The 19,439-nt window shown below is 34.7% G+C and overlaps 1 protein-coding gene across 1 annotated transcript in view; it reads right to left on the reverse strand.

Moving 5' to 3' along the window:
• The window catches only part of DYNC2H1 (dynein cytoplasmic 2 heavy chain 1), a 158,351-nt gene that overhangs the window by 101,103 nt on the left and 37,809 nt on the right, over positions 1-19,439 (reverse strand). Inside the window, exons 40-55 of the mRNA XM_071555104.1 lie at positions 19,102-19,231; positions 17,700-17,855; positions 16,516-16,775; positions 15,625-15,871; positions 14,800-14,951; positions 14,135-14,279; positions 12,846-12,948; positions 12,285-12,452; positions 12,040-12,164; positions 10,673-10,921; positions 9,745-9,853; positions 8,645-8,758; positions 7,684-7,826; positions 5,492-5,573; positions 4,084-4,238; positions 2,280-2,417 (exon numbers count right to left, since the gene is read on the reverse strand). Of these exons, the coding sequence (XP_071411205.1) occupies positions 2,280-2,417; positions 4,084-4,238; positions 5,492-5,573; positions 7,684-7,826; positions 8,645-8,758; positions 9,745-9,853; positions 10,673-10,921; positions 12,040-12,164; positions 12,285-12,452; positions 12,846-12,948; positions 14,135-14,279; positions 14,800-14,951; positions 15,625-15,871; positions 16,516-16,775; positions 17,700-17,855; positions 19,102-19,231 (2,476 nt within the window). The remainder of the gene's footprint in view (positions 1-2,279; positions 2,418-4,083; positions 4,239-5,491; positions 5,574-7,683; positions 7,827-8,644; positions 8,759-9,744; positions 9,854-10,672; positions 10,922-12,039; positions 12,165-12,284; positions 12,453-12,845; positions 12,949-14,134; positions 14,280-14,799; positions 14,952-15,624; positions 15,872-16,515; positions 16,776-17,699; positions 17,856-19,101; positions 19,232-19,439) is intronic.

Genomic DNA, 19,439 nt, shown 5'->3' on the forward strand with positions numbered 1-19,439 from the left:
TAGTTAGCAAATTTACACAGATTTTATCCCTTTAAGTTTCTTACTTCTTTTAGTCTTCACGATCATAACTTGCACAATCCCAATTACAGTAAAACTACTAACCCTATTCGATGCTAGCCAGGCTGACTACATAAATAATCTATCCAGAATAAGCCTCATTTGCTTCTACTGTGTCTCCTTCCCTTTTTTTTTTACCATAGATCAGATCTGTATTTCTATTTTTGAGGCTCATTATGACCTTTTTTCTCTTTGTCTCTGACTTTCCATTCCTTATCAAGATGATAGTCTTCCTCTAAAAGGATGATTGACAGTCTCTGTACCATTCTTAGTACATTTGAGAGTACCATCTTCCTGCTGTTGTCTTTGCAGCTGCTCCCGCTTCTATTTCAAATTCTTTCACAACACCATTAAAACTCTATTTTTCCTAACACGTTCATAAAAACAGCAGTTGTGTTGGAACTATAGCCTAAAAATACTAATCATAGAATGGTTTCTTTACTTGTAAATTTGTATCAATCTCTCTGTAAGGATACTTTCTTATGTCCTACATCTATACTGTAAATTGTTTGGGCTTAAATATTTTATTTTTTTTTCTGGATTTGTACTGTGCCTACCATCAGCCGACAGTAGCTATCAGCCATCTCCAGAAATCCAGAACACTTCTGTATAACAATTAATACCAAGTATATAAAACTACAATAAAAAGAACCTTACATGTCTTTTATCATTGAGGATAAATGTATTAAACACATAAGAATAATCTAGGCTCAGTTCACCTAAAAGATATGAGACAAAAAAGCCCAGAGTTTATGTTTTCTGTTATGTACCACATTATTACCACCAGAATTGTCAAGCTGAGTTAAAGTTGTACCAGAAAGTAATGGATGCATATAAGCAGAGAAAACCTTGAGATAATATTAATCCTTTGAGGACTTAACCCAAGCTATAGATCAGCACATTATTGAAGATTACATTCAAATCCATAAAACGTTAGCTACATGAAACTAGATTAGACATTTCATGCAAATGAACATGCACTGAATGATCGCTCTGAATAAGAAAACCTTAAAATTCAGTTGTAGGTCAAAAGCCTTGCTCTGAAAGAAGATTAAAAGAGTCTGTCTGTATTAGAGCCCCCTCTCATACATAACCTAGAACATTTGAAGTGACATTAAAATGTTAGAGGTCATCTACACTTTATGCTAATCTAAATAATCAGAATTCTACTGTATTCTTCTGAGGTCAGCGAGCCCATCATGTTCATTGCTTTTGGCATATTCTTTGATTTTGTCCTACAAGGTAATATGTACTGTCCACATAATCAGTAAACTCTACTGGATAACAGCAGACACAGATTTAAAACTGACATCAGTGAACACACCAAGGTAATCAACATTATTCAAATTCATGTACAACAGGCAGATAAAGACTAAAAGGAGTAAAAACTGCCAACAGAAAGAGACTTAAAAAAATAGGAAGTAATGTACCTTCTCAGTACTGCGAACCAAATGATTTGAAAGACCAGGCATTTACTTTACTGCATATAGAGAATGTCTTTGGCATTGAGCTTCAGATTGATCAGACTAAACCAGTAACATAAAAATCCCAGTGTAGTGACAACAGATTCATTACACCTTATCCTACATTTATGACTACAGGAAATATCAATGTGGAGATCTATTGCCTGTGCAATTATTCTACTTGACTGAGAAAACACTACTGAAAAAAGTACAGAATACTGGAAAAAAACAGGTGGTCTATCTCTGAACTGAAGAATAAAAATTCAAGGAACAATGAATGTAGAGGTATTATTTAAGCTTCTTAGAGATTAAATTCTGAGGATCTGAACTCATGAAATACACACTTTTTAATAGTCAAAAAAATTTAATTCCTGGTATTTGTTACTTAAAATAGTGCCACTTGTGTGTATTTTGTTGAAAGTTCCTATTGGTGATAAACATAAAACTCATCAGCTTGGATTTATGAAGTTCTAGGAACATTTCAGAGTAAACTACAGCAGTAAACACAACTCAGGTGCAAAACTTGCACTGATCCCTTCCTACTCAACCAGTTCAAATATTATTTAAATTATAGAATCCTTTGTCCTGTTCAAGCCTCAGGGCTCACGTCTTCCCTTAGGCAAAATCTTGTATAAGCATCAGGTTTTGTAATGCTTGAAAAGATTACAAAATAGAGGCAGTTATGGAGAGCAAAAACAGAGAAGCATCATTTTGGTTTTCGGGGTGTATTTTCACTTTTGATGTGATTCTATACACCACCTGCATAGATACTGTAATTTCTTGAAGGGCAGAATCAGCTTCATCCTGCTTCATTTTGAGTAAAATGCTTTGCTCTGCAGCTTTTCTATTCAGTTCATCTACCAGGGCTTTAGCTTCATTCAGCTTCGAAACACCTGCCTATAAAAGTTTAGAAGAAGATATTTAGAAATGAATTTTAAGTGGATTTAAATGAAGGTTTGTTATAAATAGTATGGAAAAACTAAGAGTACTATAGATTAATATTCTAATTTTTGTAATTATTCCACATTTTCTTGATATTATTTATATTTTGTTGGTATTATTTAATGTGAGAATGAGATTTGATACTTCTAGACGTGTGACTGTAAGATCTATTTCTACATCAAAAAGATAACAAAATTCTCAAAATAACAAACTTTTAATGAAACAGTAAATAGTACATAGCCTATTTCTCAATAATTAAACAGAATCTCAGTTAACAGCATTAACTCATTGTAATTATAACTTCCCTAAAAACAAATCTATAAAAATTAAACAGATTGAAACAAAATAGATTCGCTTATTTCTATGTATTTGTACACTCTCAAAAGAACAGAGATGTACATAAAAAAGTCTCTATTATGCTTAAGATTAAATATTTTCATTAATCACACTTTCTACCTTATTTATGTTCATTACAAAATAGAATTGTTTCAAGATATATTTGAAAAATAAACATGGAAGATATTTGGACTTAGGATACACACCTCTGATTATCAGGTAAACTATTACTTTTATTTAACGAGAACATTTAACAGGTTTGTCGCAAACAAACCACAGTTACACTCTAAATAAACTAACAAAAAAATTTCTATTACTAGAAATGTAAATCTTCTTGAATTGCCTACAACAGTGATGGAAAAATATTGGCAGACACGGTAAAAATAGAGTACAATGCAAGGCAAGGAAGTAATTTGGTTTTGACAGATGCTTTAAGAAAAAAAATACAGATTTGCAAGTGCAGTTTCAGAATAGCAGAAAGGATGACTGAGAAAAGGAGCTGAAAGGGATGAGAGAAAGGGAAAGACAAACGTTTCTCTAAAGGACCATACAGATCTTTCCAGAAATATACTGTGGGGAGAGAATTAAGTACAACTGGAAAGATACCAAATGGGTTTCAAAAATAAGGATGTTATACATACAAAACAGGAGTGAAGTGACATGTGTGAGATGAACTATATTTGGTCTAGAACTGCCCAAAGGTCTGATGTGTGCTAAAGGAATTAAAAATCATTTCAAAACACAAAAGGAAAAAAATCACAACAAAAGGAATCTTGGTCAAAGCTACACAAGAGCACCATGACATTAAAGCAACAACTTGTCACATTAGAATGATGGGAATATCACACAAAGCAGGAAGTTACTGCCAAGATATAAAGAAAATAACTGAATATGGAGCTACACAGGGAACATTTACACAAGCAGAGGCAGGAATTAAATTGATAGAAAGATGATGGGTTTTTTAAAAACATAATTCCAATACGCATTAGTGAAAAAGTTTGAAGTGCTTTCAGATACTTTTTAGTCTGCCACTAAACATAGCCAGTTTCATACATTCTTGGGGAAAACTACTAACAAAAACACTTTTCACTCTTTCAGGCATTTCAACAGAGAATTGCATTATAAGTCATGCTATTTCTTTCCTGAAACCACAGCATGAGCATATGCCAATAGAGGATGCATCACATACCTATGTTAGCAGCTACAGACCCATTAAAACACAAGACATTTCCAAATATGAGAGTATTTTGAAAAGCCATATATCAACAGTGTTTTAAACACATACCTGCAAGTGGTTCTGCCTTTTTATTAGCTCTCTTCTTTTACTGTTATTGATGGTACTGTATACACGAAGAAATGTCATATACCTGCTAGGTGTTGCTCCGTATATTTTACATGATTCATGGATTGCCAGAAATGACTTCAGAAAATCAGAATCACCTGTATAACACCATTTGTTACTCAGACAGTATTATACTCAATTTTAGCTCACATTAAAATAACTAAGAAAGAGCAACAGAATATGTTTTTTGAGATATGAACTAAGTGCATTCAAAAATACTATATACTTTTTTCAAGTACTGTCAAGGAAAAAACATGTAATTACATTTGAAATGCGTATTTCTCAGAAAGAAATATACTGAAATTGTTTAGCTTTTGGAAAAGATGACAAAATTAATTGCAGATTATTGAGGGCTAATCACATAAGAAACTACTTCCACAAAAATTGAATTTGAAAATACTTGGACTTCTTTAGAAATGATCCCCCTGTGTGTTTTTGTCGTCTCTTTTATCTCTGAGGACAGGCAAACAAAAAGGTTTTCCTGAACATTCTGTGCCCTTCAGTTTGCTGAACAGTTTCTCAAAGGAAGTCAAAGATACTGTAAAATAAACTGCATTACCCTACAAAAGAAAAAATTGCTAAAATTTACATATAAATGAATGCCTCTAATAAGTACTGGGGCCGAGATTAAGTACCATGATCTAGGATAAAGAGGGATGGTAATGTGAACAATAAATACTAAGTTTGGCCATTATTCTGATCATCTGAAATGCCTATTAAAAAGCAATATAAACAAGAAACTCCAAGTGAACCACTCAAAATTTTATACTCTGTTGGTTCCATGACCTCTAAGTGCTACTTTATAAACAGTGGCTAAAAGTAGTATTCTGCAAGTTCTTGCTGGCACTAGTCTCTTAGATTATGTTTGAGACCCTATTTTTAACATGGTTAAATTTTAAGTCTGATTATAAAAAAAATATACAAAAAATGGAGCATTACTTACAAGAAAGTAGTTATTGAAATTATTAAAGTAAAATGAGCAGGTCTAGGACAGGTATAATGAAAATACATAGACTGAAAAACTCTCAAAACATCAAATTTTCAAGCTGTGAAATAACATCCACATACAAGGAAGACACAGAACAAAACAAGATACAGCTAAATCAGTTTATAAAATTGAATATACATAGAGACTGCTTGTGACAGAAGAGACTGCATTTGATCATCCAGGACGTGTGTTCCAGACTAATGCTCCCTTGTGCAAAATGCCTGCCATGTGAACAATACTAAATTTTATGAATATACCAGTAAACACACACTCAAGTATCTATCCTATTATCTACACCCAACACAGGACTGAATAAGCTTTTAATTATAAGCAACAGTAACTAGTGTATCTACCAAATACTACCTGAATGTTTTTTCTCAACCTCCTTATGTGTTTTTCCAGTCTTTTCTTGTTCAGCTGAATCATACAGAAGCATTTCAGGTATCTGAAAAAAAATTGACATGATTTTCTTCATGAAAATGACAAGGAATAGCAACTTGAGTTAAAATTTGAAAAAAAAGAAAAATACAACAAACCAATCTAGTTTTTCCTTTGGAAAGACTGAAAATGATACATTTACTCAGAAAAAGAAATTTACAGAATATTTATAGCATTAGAAAGATAAATTCTCCCTTTCCATGTCACTGGTAACTTCCTGCTCTCTCAAGAAGAAGAGATTTTGCTGGCATACAAAATGGCAAGTAGTTCTCAGAGGACTCTTACAATAGCACAAATGTCAAATATTTAAAAGGATACACAATTCAAGAGGAAATCAGACAGCCTTAATGCACATTTGCCCATGTACATATTGCCTTCTAACTCAGATCACTCAGAGAGGGAGGAACCGGATGATGGCAATAGTGCTGTCTATGTTTGTGCTTAAGGTTTCTGTTTTCGTTGTTCTGTGTGACAATCACACATGTATATAAGCACTTTATATGTGTGTCTCTGTGTGCCTCCTGGGAATACATGCTCAGCTTCACCATTGGTTCACCTTGGGGTCATAAAGCTCTGGCACCCTTGCCCCAAATCAGAGTACTGCATTTGGTAATCTTTTAACATACAGAAGTAATATATTTCTCAAACTCACTCTGTGAACATCCTGAAGTAAGTAGATTTTAAATCTAAAAAGAATACAGCGACTCCTTTCCATCAAGCAAAACACTTTGCAAATATTAAAGAATAACATAAGGCTTACATGCAATCTTAGATCAATAGCAGCTCATATACACTTAACAAACCTATTTTAAAAACAGCTGTCAAGCATACTAGTAACAACAGATACCATCAGCATAGTTGGTGTGGTGGGCTGACCCTGGCTGGATGCCAGCTATCCATCAAAGCTTCCCTATCACTCCCTTGGACAGGGAACATAAAATATATTTCGAAAGGCTCATGGGTCATCATAGCTCATAGGTCAAGCTAATGATATGGAGAGATCACTCACCAATTACTGTCATGGGCAAAACACGTTTGGGAAAATTAGTTTAATTTTTACCAGACAAATCAGGGTAGGTTAAAGAGAAATAACAAAATTTTGTAACACCTTCCCCCAGAAGCACAGGGAGATGAGTGATGGCAACCATGGTCAGTTCATTGCAAACTGCCTTTGCCCCTCTTTCCTCCTCAGAGGTAGCACTCCTCACATTCTTCCCCTGCTCCAGCATGGGTCCCTTGCAGGGTCACAAGTCCTTCAAGCAAACCTGCTTCAGCACAGGCTCCTCTCTCCATGGATCTACAGGAGCTTGATTCAGCACAGGCTTCATACAGGGTCACAGCCTCCTTCAGGTGCTTCCACCTGCTTCAGTGTGGGATTCTGCATGGGTTGTATGGGGATCTCTGCTCCACCATGGACCTCTGTGGGCTGCAGGTGGACAGTCAGACTCACCATGGTCTGCACCGCAGGCTGCAGAGGAAGCTCAGCTACAGTGCCTGGAGCACCTCCTTCCCTTCTTTCTGCAGTGACCTTGGGGTCTGCAGGGACCTTTCCCTCACATATTCTCACTCCTCTCTCTCTGGCTGCAGTTGCTCCAGTTCAGCAACTTCTTTCCACTTCTTAAATGTTATCCCAGAGGTGCTATCACCACTGCTGATGAGCTCAACCCTGGTCAGCGGAGGGTTTGTCCTGGAGCAACCTGGCATTGGCTTTGTCAGAAATGTGGGAAGCTTCTGACAGCTTCTCATTGAAGTCACTCCTACAGCCCCTCCAACTACCAAAAGCTCACCACACAAACTCATTACAACTGGCTTTAACATTTTGCTTGCAGTCTACTTGTATTTTGTTCTTAAATGCTGTGTTTGATCAGAGGCACAGCGTCAGCATGTTGTTCAAGTCAGCCCACAGAGTGAACAAAACAATGTTACTGGTAAAATAATAATGCTAATAATACTTAACTGTTCTGCAGAATTTTCTGTTTTTTAAGACTGCACAAATGGATTAAATAAGCACAGTGACAATTATTCCTTTGCAACTTTAAATATCTTGATCTTATTCACCAAAGTCCAGTTATTTTTGGAGATATTCATTTAAATAAGTCACAATTAATGCAATTTACCTTTTTCATACTGTCTTCTGACCAGGTTTCCATCCACAAAACCTGGCATTTCTTATACAGTGCTGGATTACTTTCACAGTGTATTGTGAAATTTAAATTGGTAGGATCCATGATCAAGACAACATGCAGATTTTGTTGGATACCTAAGAAAATGTACCATATTAAATTTTTAGTACGTAACAATCTGACTACATGATGGTAGATTTATTGCAAATATAATTGACTGTCTTTCAAATATTTATCACAAGATAATTTCGAAAAATAGAGTCCCTGTAACATCAGATTATACTAGGACAGTAATGTTTATAAATAGAACTACATTGATATCCCAGATTCTCATGTATAATACAGTGTATTTTTTAAATTTTCAAGAGCTGACAGTATTTAAATAGGTATCACTAGTTCTCATTCCAATTCATATAGACCAATAGAACCAAACAGAAGTAGTTCCAGTGTCTGAAACTTTAACTGTCAGCATCTGTATTCTTTCAGTCATATTATTTGACTTATTTATAAACTAGTTAAGCTTCTTGTTGCTCCAAGGAAGAAAGAAAAATAATTAAGAAACCTACTTGTAAACTTGCTTATGATTACTCAGAATTCAAAGTGATTTTTAGGTATAATTGACAAATAGAAGAAAACTCGGTTACTAGATATAGATAAGCTAACCAGAAAACAATGGGAACAAATTTTTTCTTCCTTCTAATCACTTTCAAAAGCAGATTTCAAAACATCTGTGGCACATTCATCAATTCAAAATTGAAAGAAGAACAGATTTCAAGCTGAGGGTTCTGTGCCCTCAAATATCACAATGTAATCATTATTCCTGCCTAGTATTTAATAACTAACTGAAAATTAAAACCTCACACAATAGAAAGATCATATTAGAAATTATCTGTACACTATTATACCACATCTTAAACTTCGTAATAAATTATAACTGAAAAATCTATTGACACACGGTATGTGAAATAGTTGAAAATTGGTCCTGTAAATCCATCTTGCGAAGCTTGATCCTTCAGAGGAGACAGCAATGGCTCTAATTCTTCTGGTTTATACAGCCCAGGAACTTCTCCTATTTCAATAATGAATACAAGTCAGATAAAATACACTGTAATTCTTTAAATTTCTTTGAAGGATTCCCTTGAGTCCTCTGTATAGAGAATCTCAATATGGCAGTATTCACCTCCATACTTTCATGAGTATCATCCTATGTACTTCATCATTCTTTTCATGATATCATGAGAACAACAAACCAAATTACAGTGACTCTATTTAACAATTCACTTTGTTCATACTGCTGAAATGTATTTCAAAAGCTCATTCAAATCCAAAGACAGTGACCAATATTGCATAGAAAACAAATCAAACCAGATTTTATCATACCCAAGAAAAAAGAAACATGAAAGTGAGTTGTTTTCTAGATCCTCAGACACAGAGATTTAACACTGGATGACAAAAATCTGATAGTATAAGGAGATTTGGGGTTGCGCCTCAAAGACAGAAAAATCTGGTGTTCTTATCAATCAGCTTTAAACTAGTGTAGATCAAAAAAAACATTTAACAAGTCAGACTCAGTCCTTCAATAAACTCTCTCATCCATGAGCAGAGCTGGACAGCAAAATAAAGTCACTTTTGTTACTTGCTATTATTACTTATCATTTCACTCTTCAGAAAAGAGAGCTTTGCTGGTGTTCACTTAAGTAAAAGACTCAGTCTATACAGTCCGGTAAAGTATTGGGACACTTCACAATTTTCAATTTTATTATAAGAGGGAAACTGCAGAGTAGAACGCATTCTCATTTTGTTGTTATACTGTTATAAAGAACCCCTTTGCAACAAGCTAGAGGAACTGAAAGCATCTGTACTATAGGGTTGGTTAAAGGACAGCCAAGTGAACTTTGAGTCAGATTCTCACATACAAGGACTGTAGCTAAAGCACAACAGAAAGTTAACTAACCCTTCTGATAGAGACATAAAGTTAGAAAACATCATCCTATTCTGCCTCATTGAGCTCTGTGTGGTAAAAGTAGATCACTTATCTTTTTGGACTTGCCTCACCTGAAGACAGCAAACTGTTGACCATTTCCAGAAATGTGGAATGAACAAACTGATAGTCTTCAAGCAGCAATACCACCTGCTGTGCTTCAATCCCTGAAAGCTCCATCACCTAGAAGCAAGAAAGACATTTAAATCTGAGTATATGGACCATTTGTATTGTTCCTAAGACAATGATAATCTGAGAATATCCTGAGTCGCAAGGGATCAGCAAGGATCATAATCTTTCCTTGATTATATATTACATACATATTTTCTCCACAGCATCTATGCTATTATATATTTCGAGGATTTCTAGGTGATTTAGTTATATGATATCAAATATAAAGAACATTCTACTTAGATGTACAGCTCAGTAATGAAAAAATAATTAAAACAGACTCTCATACAGTATATTTATGTATATGACTCAATGTAGAATCACTCTTTTGTGTAGGAATAGCTCTAGGAATTTCTCGAGCAGTGCTGAAGGTAATTAGAAACTCTTGATTCAAGGTTTGCATTTGGTTTTGTATATTATGCTCACGTTCATCAATTACTAAAATTTTACTTGATTCAGCTACTATTCCATTAAGTGGCAGATAATAGTGGAGACAGAAAGCAAAAATATATATACAAATATGCAAATATATACATGAAAGAGCCTCTTCAACATTCACATAAACTTCAAATTTATGAAGTCCACAACACTCAAAAAGATGTCTGACATTCAAAAAGGTGCAGTTTCAGTTAATTACCATAAAGAAGAGTATACACACCTAGATCTTAAGAACTTCTAAAAATCTACTTGTTTCATTCAGACAGTTGCCATTTTGCTTCTTTTAAATACCTCTTCATAAAACACCTTTGTGTCCTTCAATATTCCCATATTATTTATTCTTTCTTTAATATATACCTAACATTACAAAATGGAAAACAATGAGTGACTTACATATTTGAGATCACTTTTGAACTGCTTCAGCTCATAACCTCTGGAAATTTTGGGAGTAATCAGAACAGCTCCATGCATATGACTAACTAAAGAGGTAACTGTTCGACGACCTACACCACTCCGCCCTGCCAGAAGAAGTGATCCTCCAGGAAAACTTAGCACTCTGTCCACTTTAGACATGTAACTGAGGACTTCTTGGAACAGCAAAATCTCTATCTCTTTTTTGTCTCGTCCATAATGAATGATACCCTATTAAAAAGGGGGGGAAATAAACGCGTTCACTAGTAATAAATAAAAGAAGTGAGGTATGAAAGCATTCAACATTTAAAAATTTAGAAAAGAAGAGCCTGAGAGCCAAGAGACCACACTGGTATTCATTACAAATAAATTACTTATGTGACAGAATTTAGATACCTCACATACCCTGCACCAGTAATGAACATCACACACTACCCCAGCACCAGGACACTCAAGAAGCTTTTGGTATATTAAAATAGGAATCTACTACTGGACTAACTAAAATTGAATAATGGACCAAAACAAAGTCTGAGCTGTCTCTGACTACAGATTAATTAATAACTTAGAAGTGGTTTAGGCAGCTAATTGCTGTGTAATTGCAGATACCTAGCAAAACACACACAATAAGAGATGCTAAGATTACATTTTGACCTTGTTATTTAATAAAATCTCATCTTTGAAGTCCAGTGTAACTTTGTAGCCAACTAAAAAAACCCAAAACAACAAACTGTCTGCTTACTGAAGCTAGTGAATTTCATAATTTCCCATATAATCTACTTGTCACAAGTTGCCAGTTAAGGAGAGGGAGTAGTTTCCCACTGCAAGAGCAGTCTACCAAACTATTACTAAGAGAGATGATCTCAAAGCTCCCATTCAAAAAATCAGCCTAGCAGAGATAAAATGTTTCCATTTCCTCAACAAGCTCATTTTTTGTACTTTACTGCTTAAAAGCATGCCAAATATCCAAACAGTACATTTGTATTTCTTAAAATACAAGTTACATTACCAAATTACAAATTCAAAAAGTAAACATTTAATAAAGCACTTAGGCAGTTCAATAATACACAAATTTATATATGGACATAAAAGTTTCTCAAAATGTTGGTCATCAAACTGTTGTAAATCAGCAGAAAATGCAACTGATGCCCTTTCATTAAAAAAACCTTGCTACATGATACTTCCTACTGCCTGCCCCACAGCACAACAAACCCTCCCTCACTTCAGCAAATGCAAAAGATGATCCCTTGAACAAGAACCAAACTCCCTCTAAAATGGTGCTTGTATGTTACTTCTTGCAAAAAATTTCTAGAATCATTGCTGTGAACCCTTGCTGAGTATATTTTTCTCACTTTCTGAACAATATCTTTCAGGTCTGTTGAGTTTAGTCTGCCAAGTGGCCTCCCATGTGGTGGTAGTGCCTGTCCTGGTGTGTTGAATGCCTCTTGACAAGCTCCCCAAGTTACATAAAAGGTATCTGTGAAAATAAAAGGAAACATTTGAAACTTTAGGTGTTCAGCTCCTATGTTATCTCACTTGATAAGGCCATTCCTAAACAAGTGTTTCAAGTTTGTGCTGTATGCCTCAAGTAGTTTACCTGCCATATTGTCCAGAACATTTGAACCCCAATCACCTTGAAACACTTTCATCAAAATATTATCAAATACATGAAGTTCTTTCACGCCAACAATTCTGTCACGGAACAAACGACGTGCTTCATATGCAACAATTTCCAATACATAGTCTGCAGTTTGTATCAATGATCCTATAAAATTTAAGGAGAGAATTAACTTTATATATTTATAATAAATTCTCAAATTTCCTTTTTAAAATATTAACTTGAAAACTAGCAAATGAAATTACATACCAGTAGGAGAGCATCAGTAAGGAAGAAAGAAGAGAAAAAGTAAACATTATGATGTGCTTTTTAATAATATACTTAAGTATCATTACAAAATAAAATGAAACATATTCTATTAATGTTATGGAATGAACATAGGCATTTTTTAGGCATTTTTTCCCTCTACTGTGTTACAGACAGTTCACAGTTTAGAAAGATGAATGTGTTGTATGTGGAGTGAAAAATATGACTGACACCAATAATAATTTAGGCCATTTTAGAACTGCTTTATTAATGAAAACCAAGTAAGTAACTTACCACCTGCTAAATCATATCTGAATAAACCAAGAATCCACTGAGTAAGAATACATGGTGTGAAAAGGTAATGACTGTGATCATCAACTGTGAATTTTGCTCGTACCTAAAAATGGGAGTTAAGGGGGAGAAAAAAGTGAGGTTTTAAATCATAAGCACTTTTTCTAAAATATCAGATAAATTAGTTTTCTATTTGGTATATATTTAGATATCTTATTAATGGACTCTTTGTTTAAATGCTGTTTTCTGATCACAAAAGATTTTCTCAGAACCTTTCTTCTGTATTGTTTTTGATAGAAACAACTTCAGACATCACCTAGGACTGTCAGTGGAGTATTATTAGATAAAACACATGTTTTTTAAAAGCAATACCAAATATGAAATGCAAAGAAAATATAGAAGTGTAATAAAAATCTACCTAAATTAGTAATACTTTCTCACTACAAAAAACTTCATCCTTACTCTTCTCCCAGAGAGAATACTTCAGTTTACAACTACACCTTTAATTCAAAGAAAAACTGCCTTCAACAGTTACTTGATCATAGCACGATGAGATTTAAATTCACATTTCTTAGAATACACTGATAACATCATATGAAACTTGTGCTAATTGGAGCATGCCAGCCAGTGACTAAAACCACATTCCAGTCATGAAAGTCAGTTTTGTATCATGGTTCAGCGTAGATGGGGATGTACATACATTCCTGGAACACACAGCAACCACCTACATCCCCAGAGTACCCACCTCGGTAAGGCCATGCACTGTTTAAGAAAAGCAAGTTCTTAAGTGTTTCTCTAGATAGAAGTCCATAAAATTGTAAAGTGGGAAGATAAAATGAGCCTGTGTGTCTAAACACCTATTTTAACACTGTAAAATTTTAACAGGTAGTCCTTGATGTCTGTAAAGCACTGCACCCATATATCTCCCTTCTCTATTCTTAACAGCATCCATAACAACTCGGCACATGGCAATCTGTTGCACTGTCTCCTCATCCATTAAGCATGAAAACACTATTAATCCACATTTTATAAATCAGGAACTGAAAGTATAGAAGTGTTAAGATGCATGCCAAAATCCTAAAATATACTTGTAGGAAAGCAGGAGCGCTTACCACTTACTCATTTTGTCTCTAGTATTTAGGATTCTGTGCAAATAAACTTGTCAGCAACTTTTTTAAAAATATATAAACTTTGATTTTAATACTGATAAACCTTGTTAATATCAAAAGCTAGTAATTTAAAAAATATATTAATTGCCCATCTCCCTTAAAAAAAGAAAAAGATTTCCATACCTGTTCATATATTTGAACCATAGATCCTGCTAGCTGATGTATTTTTGGTAAAGAACCCCAAACAGGGTGATTCTTTAGGTTTTTCTGTAGTACTGGTTCTAAGTAGGCACTATAAATAGTTTGCAGTTGTTCTCTATCTGGATAGCTAAAAAAAAAAACAAATTATCATTATGGACTATCAAATTTTTTTAATTAAAAATGAGTCAAACTTATATACACAATTACTGAGACATTTCAATAAATAACATTTCCATCTAGCAGCAAATAAAATGATCATTTGATTGCAATAGGCCACTCTCAGAAATTTTCTAAACATATCTGTTGATGTGTTCAAACTTAAAAACAAACAAATAAACTTCTTTTCAGTATCTCTAACTTTGTAACTGAAAAGCACCTTAATATAAAGCTGAAAAAAGTAGTTTACTTAAAGCAAAACCATCCAAAAGGAAACATAATTCAAACACTTCGCTATCAACAGGCAGCTACAGATTCCTCTTAGCTGGCTTCTAGTGCCAGGAGGCACCAAATACCATCAAATCTCAAACTGTTAGAAAAGATGAAAGACTAAAACAGCCACACCTTCATAAATAGTAAATTGAGCAAGAGACTTATAAACAGAGTTTGAATCTGAGTTCTGAGAGTTAGGCTAATTTCCACATACTTACTCAATTGCACAGAGACGAACAATCGAGGTAAATCTGGAGGTAAGTTTATGTCTTCCTAACGTTCCTCCAGCTGACATGGAAGCCACAACTTGGATGTTTTCTAAACCAACCCATTCCAGATTTTCATCATAAAATCCTTGATATGTAAGAACCTTTAATAATTAAATAAATATTTAACTAAAATAAAATCAAGAGAGTATCATACAAAATAAAATATAATGAAATAGTGAGAAGGACACCATTATTACTCTTTTCTTCATTGCCAGAGTTGTATTACTCTACACAGCTTTGTATCAGCTGCAGACTTGCAGGACTCCATTATCCAGATCATTAAGGATGTTAAACAGGTACTGGGTCCCAAGTACACTCTGTGCCATTAATATCACCCTCTGGTACTGGCCCTTTAGTCAGTTTTCAACCCAACTCACTACCTGCAGCCTGTATCAAGCTTTAATTTGAGGAACTTTTGGGAGAGAGCATCATGTCTTAAGGAAGTCCACTGCTCTCCTGTCACAAAGAATGACTTGCTCTTGGTGAATCCATGCTGACTACTCCTGGCAATTCTCTTGTCATTCGTATGCCTATTGTGTTACAATTCATTGAGAAGAGCACTGTCTTTATTTACTTACACAAATAAGCCAACTAAAAAGGTACCTTATTTCTGGCTGACACCTACACAATCTATCCAAGTGCAAAAAAAACCTAATGCCAATGCAGACGCAGGGTGTTAATTCTGAAAATAATCAATGTAGTTATTTACTGCATACACTAAATTATATCCAGTATACTTAAGTGTTTTGATAAATAATAGACATAAGTGTTCACCTGCTGTAGAAAAGCCACGAGAGTGCTTGTTCCCCATTTATCAGGTTTGGGTAGATTGATGTCTTTTAAGTACAAAACAAGTCTTTCACAATCCTTTGGTCTGTATACTCGCCCAGTGTTTGTACTGATTACAATGCAAGTTTGACTTAATTTTTGTAGAAGATGTTGAGAAGTAGTTTGTGCGCTGCAGTGAATGGTAGCAATCTGAGTGGATCGGAGTTGAGAAAATGCATAGTGAAGCAGCATCCTAGAAAATCAACCATGTACGTGCATAAGAGCATAAGTAAATTGAACTGTTGTGTATTCAAATATATAGTTTTTGAATTAAAATTCACATACCACAACTGGTACTAGTGGCATAGGTGGAGCATGAGATTTGCAGAATTCAACATTCTTGCCTTTAAACTGTGCTATTTTCCATCCACAAAATTGAATAAAAGTGTTCTGTACACAGCCATATGAAACAAACTGCGAGTCTAAATATCTTGAATGCAGTGATCAACCCATCTAAATAAGGAACCTGATACAGGCAAGAGAAAGAGCTAAATTCAATTGCCTGCACACAGGCATCCAGTGACTCTTGAAATGAGACTGGATATCTCATATGCCTCTAAGCTCTTGCTCCAAGACAGCACAGGTTTTCCAAAGGTCCTGTTTCTTATCTAAAAGCCACATTCAGATGTCTTAGATGCACAGTGACAGTTTGAACTTTTCCTGTAGAATTTCATACAAATTTACCTGTTTGCCACTATGGAAGGTTTGTTTAAATGGTGACCTACAGAAGTGATGTTCTATCAGAAAGTCATACAATAAAAGCATTATAACAAAATGCTACAAATTCTGTCAAATAACTAGAAGTATATTTCACATAAAATAGGAAATCCTTTTTACCCCTTTCCACATCCTTCAGGACCCACAAGAAGAAATGGCTGCTTATTATTAACCTCTAGCCAGGGTCTAAAATAATCTAAACCCCTCTGCATGTCAGGGGTTTGGATGACAGGAAGTGTTTGGAGATGACTGAAGTCATCAGCTGTTAGATTTTCAGGTTTTTTCAGCTGATACAGCATTAGCTGTCCAGTGTCAGTGTCATAATATGTGTCCAGGGGCTTCCTTGGATCTGGTGGCGACTCTTGTGCCCAACTGAAGAGCTTTAAAAAAAAAATCAAAATAAAACTTAAATTAAATACATACTCCTAACAACAAGATCTACCATTTCAAGCCAATATAAAGAATGTTCAAAGAATAATTCTGTAAAATCAAACATATAACTCTTCGATTTCATAGTTTAATTCTGCCTTTGGAAATTCAGTCAAGTCATGCATGTGATTTATCATTGTCCTCAGCTAAACAATAACATATTACTTTTCCACTTTTCAAAATACAGAGAAATTAAAATAAATTGTAATTTGAAAACCTTTATATTTTTTTAGACTAAGTAACATAATAATAATAATAGTAAGAAAACTCCTTCACATGCATCAATAACTAATTCCTAAAGCTGAGTCTAAAGCTCAGTATATATGCTATAGCTCCTGGCTGTCTTTTAGAAGGAACTATTTCCTTCTCTCCAACAAAAAACCCAAGTGTGATTGTGGGAATAACTATCTCCATGGTAGGCCTTCTGAAGACACTGGGGACCAGCATACCCACATGGTTTTCCAACAACTATTACCCAGTCCTTGTGTCCTCAAGTATGTACACAAAGACAGAACCATGTGCCAGCACATACAATACATAACCTCAAAGTAATGCTCAAAGAACATTTCCCTAACAAGGTGAAACAAAACCCTCACACTATTATTTCAAGCATTCTGAACAGAAAAAAAACCCAACAAAATAAAATTGTGCTACATATTCAATACATATAGACACACACGATCTGCTATAGTGGGTCCTTGCAGAAAGCAGTATGGACAGAGGCCATTCAGTATCTCTTGGTGCAGAACCAAAGGAGTGCCACCTGGGATGGATGCACCTAGCAGTGTTTCAAGACATATGAAACATTCCTTTACTTCTCAGTTATCTCCCTATAGACAACACAGACTACAATCAAATTAGAACACAGAGATTACCTCTTTTGCAAACTCTTGTCGTGATTTCATGTTGAGATTGCCACCAAGACCACGCAGCAAGTTAATAATAAACTGCCCACGATCAGTACACCCATGAAGATGAGACAGTCCATTCATCACAGTTCCAACTAAACTTGTTTCTACCACAGAGTCATTCTGTAAATTGCAAGTTGTAGTAGATTTAAGTATATTCTTCAATATAAATGTGATGTACTGCTAGCAGGCTAATATTACTCATTGCTTTTTGACACGTCCACAAATAATGAAAGATCTCAACACGGTTATTGTTCTAGAAAATTTATTTGACATTATTTTTAAGTATTGATTTGGAGGTTTTAATGCCAAACTATGAATTAATGTAATTTAGGATGAGCAATCAGAACTTTCCTTACAGAGTTTGAGAATCTATAAGAATTAAACATAATTGTGTACTGGAAAGCTTTTCTTTTGAACAGATTCTTTACAGATTTTGCTCTTTAGCACCAAAGGGGATTTGCAGCCTTGGGATCAATGTCATGTTTTTTCCTCTCTATCCACCTGAAAATATTTTAGAAGTCTAAAATGGTGAAAGAAACAAGACGAAAAATAATAACAAAAACACAAGAGGACTGTGTATGTACCTGAGGGGACATAATGCAGACCTCTTAAAGACTAGCTTAGTAGTTTTGGACCATCCTTTGGTTTGGTACCATGATTACATACTACTTTTCACCTGTTAAAACATCCTTCAGTTGAAGTTTTGAGTAAAATCCCAGAGAGCTGAAGTTATATACTTAATTCCAGGCCAGATTAGTGGGAGCTGTTAAAATTTAGCATTCTGAATAATCAAAATACTCTTTTAGATATGTCTTTATCAATCTTTTTAGGTATCTAGCATTACATGTCTCCTCAACCTATTCCAAGCTTTAGTGTACACTGTGCAACTTGTCAAATTTTAGCCATTTTTTGTTATAGACAATAGCATCAATCTAGAAAATAATTTCTTCACTTTTTCTCCTTTTTGTTTAAATATTCAAGTCTTTCAGATCTTTGAAAACATATAGAAAAAGTCTGGTATGGAATAATCTAATGCATGTATTTCTGTGAAACTTAATAACTGCCCCATTAATGTGGTCACAGCACCGTGGCTGCCAGTGTACAGGATGTGTTTGGACAATGCTCTACAGCACATGGTGTGATTCTTGGGGTGGTCCTGTGCAGGGCCTGGAACTGGACTTCAGTGGTCCTTATGGTACCCTTCCAACTCAGAATATTCTATGATTCTGCAAAAAAAGCACTAAGATGGGGGGTATTTTTCACTTGCAATTGAAAAATTAATCTAAATGATCTCTTCAGTGTTAAACTAGAAAAATGGATCATACTTGACCGAAGCTAACATTTGATTAAGTATTCATTTACTAACCTTCTTTACAACCCAGTTTAAAGCCTTTTCAAAATAGTCCCCAATCCAGTTTTCCAGGTTGTATCTGCATTCTTCAGGCTGACTTCTTAGCCAAGACTTTATCAGAGCATTAAGATCTGTATCTTCATCACTAAGTCAAAACAAAATAAGATTCAGATAAATAGAAGGCATCCACATCTTTAAATAGTCTGGTTCAAAGGAACAACAAAACTCCAGAAAAGGTTCAGGGAAATACTTTAACAATTCCTAACCAACATTTGGGCTCTCAAAGCCGAAGTTCTACACTAACAAAGAATCTACTATGTCTTTCTGAAAAATTCTGAGGTACATCAGCCAAA

Source organism: Pithys albifrons, chromosome 1 (genome assembly GCF_047495875.1).
Source record: "Pithys albifrons albifrons isolate INPA30051 chromosome 1, PitAlb_v1, whole genome shotgun sequence".
NCBI classification, from domain to species: domain Eukaryota; kingdom Metazoa; phylum Chordata; class Aves; order Passeriformes; family Thamnophilidae; genus Pithys; species Pithys albifrons.